Genomic DNA, 10520 nt, shown 5'->3' on the forward strand with positions numbered 1-10520 from the left:
GCTCAATGCGTGATATGGGAGTTTAAGTTTATCCGCATACAAATTAAAATTTAGAAGGAAGTAAACCACAGGTTTGGGAGCGATTTGACAGTCCATTGTTCAATCGGGTTTGCCTTCTGATACAGGTTAAACTGACAAGCCTCGTGTTTAATTCTTAATGCAGCCAGGTTTTTCTGACGGCTTGGTCGCTCATATTCAAGATCAAGTTGGTTTTGTTGAAGAAGACTGCAAAGGGACAAAATACAAATAGGTTAACTAAGTACTTTTCCCCGGGACCTGGGGCACCTTTCAAATTATGCAAGAGGCAATTAGAGAGGAAAAGTGTGACGTCACTTTACCATGGTAGCACTATTTCTGGATGAAAACAAAACCGACGACGACCGCGGCGGCAAGGAGAACGGCAAAAAATACTACGACATGAAACTTCCTCATTTCTCGAGCCCGCTTTATGGAATAGGTGAACAAAGCACAAAAATTGTCGCTTTCCTTTTTTAAACTTAGATAACGATAGATACGGTTCCAAAGAAAATTTCGCCAAGATTTACCAAATTAAATGAAATTGAATAAGATCGGTGAAGTTTGAAATAGTGCGAATAGACTTTTAAGAGCGACTCCGCGTAAGTATCAACTAGACGTGGAAATAGCCAAAAAAATGACCTGGCCTCAAACTCGGCCAGAATAAAGCCCTATTGGCCCTAGTTACAAAATCGTTGGTTTAAGTACGATCGAGTGAACAGTATTTTTTTAACGAATTTTTTTCTTCCCGAGGCCTAAAATGGGCAAAAATCATGCAAAATTAGAGTCATATTCAGTGGCTCGTATATTTTAAAATAAAGTTGGCTACTGAAATATAATGACACTTCACATTTTTACTATCTTTCCTCTATAATTTTAACTGATTAGTTCGCGATTTGGTCAACAAGAGATTTTTTAAGAAATTTTCAAAGTTGTTGACTCAAAATCGCTTAATCAACCATCAAAATTTAGCACTTTTTCACGAGCTAAAAAAGCGGATTGGTACATGGTTTTGAACACCAAGGCTTGTTTAGCCTGAAAGAGCATTCTTTTTTCTTCAAATAAGCGAAATAAAATTTTTGGGTAAATGAAATCACGAGCGCTGACAAAGCGAAGCAAATGTAAATGTTACACTAAAAACAGGCGAAAAACGTGACCTCTGACCGGAGCACAACCAAATGCGAATTACGGTAGGCGCCAAACCTTTAATTATTCGGTAACTTCTCGAAACAATATTGGTCCGAAACGTGTATAGATTTTTTTAAATAAAGCTGCGTTAAAGTAGTAATTGTCAAAAAGTCCACAAAGCGGTAAAAAATACAACAAAAGTCAAAAGTAATCTGTTCCGTTTTCTGAATTTTATGCAGCGATTTAACGAATCAACAATTTTTAATCCAACGATACCCACCTGAGACTGTGTTAGTTTAAGAGTCCATAGAACTTCTCAGAAGATTCCTCGGAAAGACCTCCAGAAGGAAATGAATGAAGAATTTGAACTTATAACTGTAACAATTTCACTTGCCGCCACCGCAATGAACCAAAACAGCTGTCGAACTGCCACAGGCAAACCAGCTTTCAGTGCAGTCATGCAAAGCATGTCACGTCACGTAATTCTGCCCAGCGCATTTGGGAAGGAGGGAAGAAAGAAGAGCCATAATGGGTCTTGGGAAGAAATTATTCCACGCCGTGCGCTAAAACATTTATTTTTCATTTTTGCCCTCGCTTGAGGGCAAAGGTGCCTCTTCCGCCTCGGACTTGATGAGCAGGCGTTTTTAGGGGATTTGTAATTTCTCCCTCCCCACAAGCGAAAAGTGTGAATTTTTTTTTCATCTTTGATCTCAACAACGTTACCCTAAATTTTCTGATTTTCCCTTCGCTTTATTTACAGACTGGTATAAATGACACATATCTTGGTCTCAAGTAAGGGAGGAAATATGGGAAAACATGACTCCCCTGAAAAGCCACCAAGGGAGGCTAAATGTTTGGTTGCCTCTTAGGCCAAATTCGCTTCATGGATCCGGATTTCTTGTCAGTGGAACTTGTGGAAGGCACAAGTGCAATAACTGGATCCAAGTGCAATAAAGGTTCATCCGTAACAACATTTGAACCCAAGTGTAATAAAGGTTTCATCTGTCACGACTGAGATAATATGAGACATGTCCACAACGTCCTAAATATGGTTATCTTAACTTAAAAAGCTGACATCACGGTTCATGTGACCAAACTGAACTAGAAAAAAAGGGAACGAGAAAAAATACCATAGAATCTAGCAATGGCTCTCAGTTAAAGTTTTGGGAAATTTTTGCTATGAAACGTGCTTTTAAAAAAAATTCATCGCTCCAGAACAAATAAATATGTCATTCCCGTTCGCTTACATAAAATGTCAGGAGAAACAATTTTAAACCCAGTGGACTGATCTGTTATTATTTTTCCCCTCAGTCTTATGTCATTTTCAATATTTCACTCACGGCTGAATTTTATTGATAGGATTTCATGACTGTCAGTACTTTGCAAAAATAAGTTCCCGCAAATAAAAATTACAGCAAAAATATTTCCCGCAAAAATTTACTCCAGAGGAAATACTGTATTCCCTAACTTAAATTCACTACACAAGAATACAGTGTCTGTTCAATTACAACTGGTCTCTTTTTTTCAGAAACAAATACTGACACACCCTTAGTATTGTTTGAAAATATGTATTTCTATTGCACGTACTCAATGAAAACGAGAATATTACAATGCTGGGTACTGGGTACTTCCTGAAATCGCAAAAATTAATCCCCAACAAGAAAAACCAGTCTGTCCTAATCGCAAAAATTAGTTCCCGCAAAACAAAAAAAATCGCCAATCCGCAAAAATAAACTCCCGCAAAAATTTCGTTCCACACGGTACTTGGAAAAATGATCGGTTTTTTCATCAACTAGGGTCAGGTCGTTATTTTTGGTTTCTTACTTGCGCCAGTTCAGGTTTATTAGACTACCTTTGTTATCACCAATGATGTTTATAATTACGTACTTTAGTTTCAAATTCAATTTTGGTAACGACCCCACAGTATCAGCCCCCGACAAAGGTTTATGTTGCAAACCGACTAATACCGGGAAAAATGATATCATGTAATATATTCTTAAGTTTGTTTGTACTGGCTTTCTTTTCTCTTTTCGTCGATCAGTTCCTTCGAATTGTCCTTTCAACTTATCCAAATCTTTTTTTGAGATCCGGATGTGGCCACTAGTTCATTGGCTTCCGAAGAGCTCAGTCCCTGTTGTTGGCTTTTAGTGGGGATGTTTCAACACAAGGAACCACCGAACCACAGGAAACCGAATGATTAGAAACGGCTCGCAACAAATATGTCTCTTGTTCTTCTAGGATGCACATGATCAGCACAATTTTCATAATACATTAATATATAACTCGAAAAAAATTGATTTACTTACACACGCCAGCATAAGCCTTGATTGGCTCCGAACTCAGAGTAACATCTTTGCAGGGGGAGATCCAAGAATTTTTCATTGAGGTGGGGGGAGGTCCAAATTTTGGTTCAGAAAGGACTTTTGAATCCCCACACCCCCTCCCAGTAGTCACTGAGAAGGCAAGAGACGACTACGTGTTTCTCAATCTGTGAAAGTCAGTTGCCGTTGGCCCGGGAAATACACAGACTACGAAGGGTACCCAAAGACAATCACATTTTTGAATATCCCTGGAGTTAGTTTGGTGGCAAAATACAACACGCGTTTCAGCCAGTTAAACAGTGATATACAAACCTATCGTTATAAGGACTTTAGTCTCAAACAAGTATCAGGTCTGATGGGGGGGGGGGGGGGGGGGGGTTGGGGGGGGCTCGGATCCCCCTGGATCCGCCACTGCTTTGGCGCCCTTTGATATCCTTTCTACAGCATTCGGTAATTCGAACAAACCAATTGCTAACTACAGGTGCACGTTCTGAACTTGAAACACAATAATTATAAACAGCAGATAAAATAAAAGAAGTGCACTGCGCTCCTCGAGCAAAAACAGGGGAAAAAATTATTCTTTTCTTCAACTAGTTAGAAAAGATACAGTCCAAAGCTAGTTTTATGTCATAAATGTTTTAGCGAACAGCATGGAAGAATTTCTTCCCTCCTTTCCAAATGCGCGGGGCAGAATTACGTGACGTGACATGCTTTGCATGACTGCACTAAAAGCTGGTTTGCCTGTGGCAGTTCGACAGTTGTTTTCGTTTTCCCGTGGCGGCAAGTGAAATTTTTACAGTTATAAGTTCAAATTCTTCATTCATTTCCTCCTGGAGGTCTTTCCGAGAAATCTTTTGAGAAGTTCTATGGACTCTTAAACTAACACAGTCTCAGGTGGGTATCGTTGGATTAAAAATTGTTAATTCGTTGAATCGCATAAATCGCTGCATAAAACTCAGAAAACGGAACAGATTTAATACTCGTGACTTTTGTTGTATTTTTTACCGCTTTGTGAACTTTTTGACACTTAATACTTTAACGCAGCTTTATTTAAAAAAATCTATACACGTTTCGGACCAATATTGTCTCGAGAAGTTACCGAATAATTAAAGGTTTGGCGCCTACCGTAATTCGCATTTGGTTGTGCTTCGGTCAGAGGTCACGTTTTTTCGCCCGCTTTTAGTATAATATGTACATTTGCTTCGCTTTGTCAGCGCTCGTGATTTCATTTACCCAACAATTTTATTTCGCTAATTTGAAGAAAAAAGAATGCTCTTTCAGGCTAAACAAGCCTTGGTGTTCAAAGCCATGTACCAATCCGCTTTTTTAGCTCGTGAAAAAGTGCTAAATTTTGATGGTTGATTAAGCGATTTTGAGTCAACAACTTTGAAAATTTCTTACAAAATCTCTTGTTGACCAAATCGCGAACTAATCAGTTAAAATTATAGAGGAAAGATAGTAAAAATGTGAAGTGTCATTATATTTTAGTAGCCAACTTTATTTTAAAGTGTACGAGTTACTGAATATGACTCTAATTTTGCATGATTTTCGCCCATTTTAGGCCTCGGGAAGAAAAAAATTCGTTAAAAAAATATTATTCACTCGATCGTACTTAAACCAACGATTTTGTAACTAGGGCCCATAGGGCTTTATTCTGGTTGAGTTTGAGGCCAGGTCATTTTTTGACTATTTCCACGTCTAGTCGATATTTACGCGGAGTCGCTCTTAAGTGACTTTATCGGTTTGTTATCATCCAAAAATTTTGCTACTATGGCAACGTGACGTGACGACTTCTGGGTAATCCAACACCAACCTCGTTCCCAGGTTCTCTCTCCTGGACAGAACCTTGGGAACGAGGTTGATCCAAGACAGTCTAGGATTCTGGATTCCACTCTGTAGATTTCGGATTTCCAGGTAGTGGATTCTCGATCAGTCTTTTCAGTAGAATTTATATTCCATCAAATCCATTACATGTAGCAACCACTCATCTGCTATTGCCAGCCATGTCATCTCAAGTGGTGATAACATGAAAAGGGACCATTTTGAAATTTTGGCAAGAGGGCGGTCAGACACCCATTGTAAGATAAAGGAGACTCGGCTGATTAGGTATTTAGAACCTTCCCTAGATGAAAGTGTCAGCAGTGAAAAACTTTACCTTTTTTGGTTTGCACGCTTTTTTTATTTGCAAATTTTCCAAAGCCCAGGATAAATCCTGAAATTCGATCGCGACTCTGAACGTTTATATGCGTTCTTGACCAAGCTAGTCGGTCAAGACGGCTGGATTTTTCCTTTTTACGTTTTTATGGACCAGACGAGAGGTCAATAAAAATGCAAAAAAGAACAAGGCCAATATACAGCCATATTGACCAAACAAGCTTGGTCAATAAAGGATTTATTAAATGGCCAAAAAGAAAAGATTTTCTTGCGGGACCAACGCGGGAAATCCCGAGCCGGCAAGATGGGCCCATATCTTGCTCGCTTGGGTAGCCAATCAGAACGCGGGATACACTACATCTTGCCCGCTCGCGGATTCAGCCATATAAGGGACCGTTCATTTTTTATGAGAGAGGGGGGGCTGGTGGGATTTGGGGGGGGGGCCACTCGAAAAAAATTGGCTTGAAAGGGGGGGCCAGCCGAAAAAAAATGAAGGAAAGGGGGGGGGGTCGGACGAAAAAATTAGATTAAAAATAGGATAAGAGATGTTTACAAATCGAAGAAAAATTGTGCTCTTTTATTTATAACAAATATGCTAAAACAGTTCCAGGGTAACAAGAAAACTTCTCAACAGCTTTTATATTTTATAAGGACAGTGAACATACCATAATAACAGTCTTGAATAGCAACAACTTTCTTTTCATTCATAAAAATGTTGTTGTCAAGCTCATATAATTAAAACCAATAATTTGAGTCCTGAATTGGAACTGACCTCGTTACCAGAGCTTTTCTCTGAGAAATTTAATGGGAGGGGCATGAAACTACTACGAGGTGTCCCCTTCCTCATTTTCGACGTTCTCCTCGATCTCGTCGTCGCTGTGTTCCTCTTCTTCTTCCTCCTGTTCTTCTTCGTTGTCTTCCTCTTCTTCCTCTTCTTCGTCGTTTTCTTCTTCCTTTTTGTTCGTGTCTCCGACGTTTGAGCCATAATCTTCAGGATGCAGGAAGCAATACATCCTGTTTCTTACTTCTGGCTTAAGGTTGGTAATAAGCCTGCTTTGTGCCGCGTTGCTGAAGTAGCTTGATTGCAGTAGGTGAGCGATGAATGCTGCATCCCGTGTTAGCAACAATGCTGCTACATCTTCAACGTTTATGCACGCTCCTGGAATTGTCATGGAGGGAGGATAAAGAAGACAATTGGGAAGCTCTTTTGCAAGGGGATTTGCAACGCAGATATGATACACGCGTAGGACGTTGTTTTCAAACCGTTTGCGTTTTCTGCCCTTTGATTTCCTACGGTTTTGTTTTAATTTTCTTTTTTTTGACACATAGTGTCCTGTTAAGCCCTTGAAGACCTGGTCAAAGGTCTCCTTCTTTTTTTCGAGGTTTTCTAATTCCCCTGAAACCTTGAGCTGCTTTGCCTCAATCCTAGCGATGTGCTCCACATTGAAGTCATGGTGGAATTTCTTGTCAGGCTTCAGGGTAATGCCATTCGCCTGGAAGAGCGTGGAGTCATGATCACTCAGAATTTTTAACTGCCCTTTCAGTTTCTCAACAGCCTCTCTGTGTTCTTTTATAACATAGTTCAGTCTCCGTCCATCACTAGGTTTTAACTGGTACTCTGGTTGTAGCAACTCTCCTAACCTCTCCGAGCAACCATCTGCGCTTTGAAAAGCGGCCTCCTCTGACATCAAAAAATCGAACTGCCTGGATCGTTCAGCAGTGAATCGCTTTTTAAAGGATTCGTCGCTTTCACCATCCTTTCGCATCTTGGTGTGAGCTTCCTTCATGATAGACATGTATAAATTTTTACATGTAGTAAAAAGAAGAGACTGGCGGAAAGGGCAAGGGAAAGTAGGGAGGCAAGAGAAAAGTCCTATGATGATTATCATTGGGCTACTTTGTGCGAAGATGCCGCCAAGCTAAAAAAGCTCCGAGTGCCAGAATTGAACAAATACTTACAACATCATGGGCTATTAAAACAGCATCAGAAGAGCAGCAAGAATGACAAAGTGAAGACAATTATGGGACACTTCCTGCAGATGAATACTCTCAGAACAGGTCAAGCCGAAGTGAGAGGCAGCAATGAATCAGGTCAACTAGACAGCAGTGGTGAAAGCAGTGAGGGAGAAGAAACTGATGATGATTACAAGAGTGATGCCCCTGACTTTGAAGACGACTCAAATGATGTCGTTCTTGCTTTTATCACCTCAGACGAGGAATATGTAGACGAGCGGCCAGCTACAACACGCTCAGGACGAGCAGTAACAAGAAGAGCTGAAATTGACTTTTCATTCTTTTGAGTGAGGATTTGTTAAAAACAGCTTTCTAGCTTTCAGCTTTCTTTCACTAAATTACGTGAAATGTAACAAAACGAAATTTTAATGCAGTAACTTTTTTAATACCTTATGTATTTTTTTATTCATCGGGGGGGGGGGCCTTCCAAAAAATTACTCTGATGAGGGGGGGGGGGGGCATGCGAAAAAAATCGGAAATTGGGGGGGGGGTCATACAATTTTCAAATTACACTCCTCCAAATCCCACCAGCCCCCCCTACCCCATAAAAAATGAACGGTCCCTAATAAAATCTGACATTCAACAAGTATTTCGCGGCAAAAGTACCCAAAGGTCTCTCCAAACCTATGGACAGGTAACGAACTATCAATAGGGCCTAATAGAAACGGACATCTGAGAGAGCCCGGAGCGATACTAAAGTTTTCTTGACGTACATATCCTTACCTTAGATTTCTGTCCAGAAAGTTGCATCTCTCGTCTGTAACATCGAGTGCAGTTTCTTCAAGGAAAAGTTTTCTCTCCAAAGCTTCAACTTCTTCCGTCATTTCGATAGTTTTGCATTCTTTGCCATCTCTAGGCTCTAGACGTAAGTCCGGCTGATACACATAATGCTCTTCGAGTATTCTAGAAAATAAGGAAAAACACTGGGCGTTACCGTGATCTCACCTCAAAGGGGTCGCAGGTAAAGAATACAGAGTGGAGAAGACGACTTAAATTGAATTATTTCATCCTTTTCCACGGACCTACATCTCTACCCCCACCCCTTTATCCAGTTCTTTGTTTGAAACTGTCCGACGTCTGCCTAATTAGTTTCTAGTTAAAATATGAGACATTTAAATTCTGCTGGCTGGTAACATGTCATTTTAGGCGACTTTAGTCAACGTACTCAGTTAAACGCTGTTGTTCTTCCTGAAGACGAACAATACATTCTGCTGCTTTCTTTAACTGCTCTCTTTGCCACCTGAGAAATAGAACAGAAAATCTATGCAGTTTAAAATAAGGGCATTGTTGTTGACTGAATAATTCTTTTCAGTACCTATTGCCAACGTGAGCTAAGCTTCATAGCCCCAGTTAGCAATTATTATTAATCCGATACTCTCTTAGAGAATGCAGTTCACTTCACCAATCAGAATCGTCCGTTATGGGAACCAGGCCGTAGATGTACCTCGCGTAACTGCCAGATGGCCTCTATAATCAAAAAAATAGGCAAAGCATTTCCCGTCTGGATAAGTTCCTCCTTGGTTCTCAAAGGATGATCAGAAATTAACGCACAAAATAAAAGCGGGACCAAAAGCGAGCAAATTTAAGAAAGAAAAATTGCGATTTCCTCTCGGTTTGGATTTAAAGGAAAAACTCTCGCAAACGCCTGAAGAGTAAAAGCATGAAAAAACCAAACATGCCAAAAAATGAACAGGTCATTCCTCATCTTGAAAAAAGATTTTTGAGTTTGGCAAATAATCTTGAGCAGATTACAAAAACGCAAACTCTTACTTTTTGCGATCAGCTTTTTCTCTTTTCTTCATCTTATAGGAGCTGTAAACTTGTCCCATTTTTACGTTCAAGCGCTTTTTTCTCTCAAAAACTTAGGAGCTTTAAAAACACGTCTAATCTTGTAAAATTCTCTTTCCGAATGAGAAGTTTCGCTTTGTGACTTAACAATGGCAACAAAAGCGCGCGCTAAGATACAAACCAATGAGATTCCAGCATCGTCGTCAATCTTCATGTAGAACATTAATGCGCGCGCATGGTTCCCTATTTCCACCTGTCTGCAATCTCGACCCAGAGCTCTTCTGCGTATGTAGAGGAGAGAGAGATCACCTGTCTGGTTCTTTTTCCACCTGTCTGGCGTGGGGTCATATGCTTGAAAGTCACTCATTCTGTGGAATAAACAACTCACCATGGATCCAACTCAATTTTTAAACAAATGTGTAGATCTCCTCCGTAGAAAAATCTAGCGGTGACTTAAAGGATTGGTCAGTAATACAATCCCTCTACAGTCGAAACTCGATTATCCGGACTCGTTGGGACTTGAGTAAATAATCCGGATACTGTCGAGAGCCCGGATAATCGAGAATATGAATATTAATGAGACAATAATGTAAAAATAGGGAATAAAGAAAAACAAAATTTAATTGTGAATTAGCTCTTACAGCGCTGTACAGTCACTCTCTCTTCTAGTGGCGACCGGTAAGAGACCGCTACATTTGTCGCGCCACCTAACTCCTCCGCAGAGGCCTCTTAGTAGGCTGATTTAGCATCAGAACGGGAACGTCAGTTGACGACGGGAAAGCGCACGGGAAAGGACTAAACGCTACTTCCGGTGCCCAATTTGCCGCTCTGCGATTGGTCTAGCCAGTTGTTTGATTTGCGCGCGCCGTCGTCAACTGATGTTCCCGTTCTACTTCAGCCTAGTATCGTAGGGAGCGGGGGCCGGAGGGAGGGGAAAAGAAAGCGCGCGGGGGAACATGTATTGCTATTTTTATTGGGATACCCAGCGGGAGCCGCTGCGGAGGAGAGAATCGCGCAACCGCTACATCGCGCGGCCGCAGCTTTGGTCGCGCGACCAATGGTTCGTGAGCGACTAGCCTGTTCCAGGCTCCGAGATGGTGG

At 40.8% G+C, this 10520-nt stretch overlaps 1 protein-coding gene across 1 annotated transcript; it reads right to left on the reverse strand.

Annotated features, from left to right (window-relative positions):
* LOC140952881 (uncharacterized) lies at window positions 1-9536 on the reverse strand. Its single transcript, XM_073402331.1, has 4 exons — window positions 9402-9536; window positions 8797-8871; window positions 8355-8534; window positions 1-225 (listed from the first exon to the last, which is right to left on the reverse strand). The coding sequence occupies exons 1-4, from the start codon at window positions 9458-9460 to the stop codon at window positions 51-53; spliced, it is 489 nt and encodes a 162-aa protein (XP_073258432.1). The 5' UTR covers window positions 9461-9536; the 3' UTR covers window positions 1-50.
* Window positions 9537-10520: the final 984 nt, after the last annotated feature.

The sequence above is a fragment of the Porites lutea genome, chromosome 11, assembly GCF_958299795.1.
Source record: "Porites lutea chromosome 11, jaPorLute2.1, whole genome shotgun sequence".
NCBI classification, from domain to species: Eukaryota; Metazoa; Cnidaria; class Anthozoa; order Scleractinia; family Poritidae; genus Porites; species Porites lutea.

Excerpts from the sequence above, each read along its gene's own strand:
- LOC140952881 (XM_073402331.1), bottom strand. The coding sequence starts at position 9,460 with ATGGGACAAGTTTACAGCTCCTATAAGATGAAGAAAAGAGAAAAAGCT. Across the intron at positions 8,872-9,401 it reads GAAAAAGCTGATCGCAAAAA|GTGGCAAAGAGAGCAGTTAA; the intron begins GTAAGAGTTTGC and ends TCTATTTCTCAG. Across the intron at positions 8,535-8,796 it reads GAACAACAGCGTTTAACTGA|AATACTCGAAGAGCATTATG; the intron begins GTACGTTGACTA and ends CTTATTTTCTAG.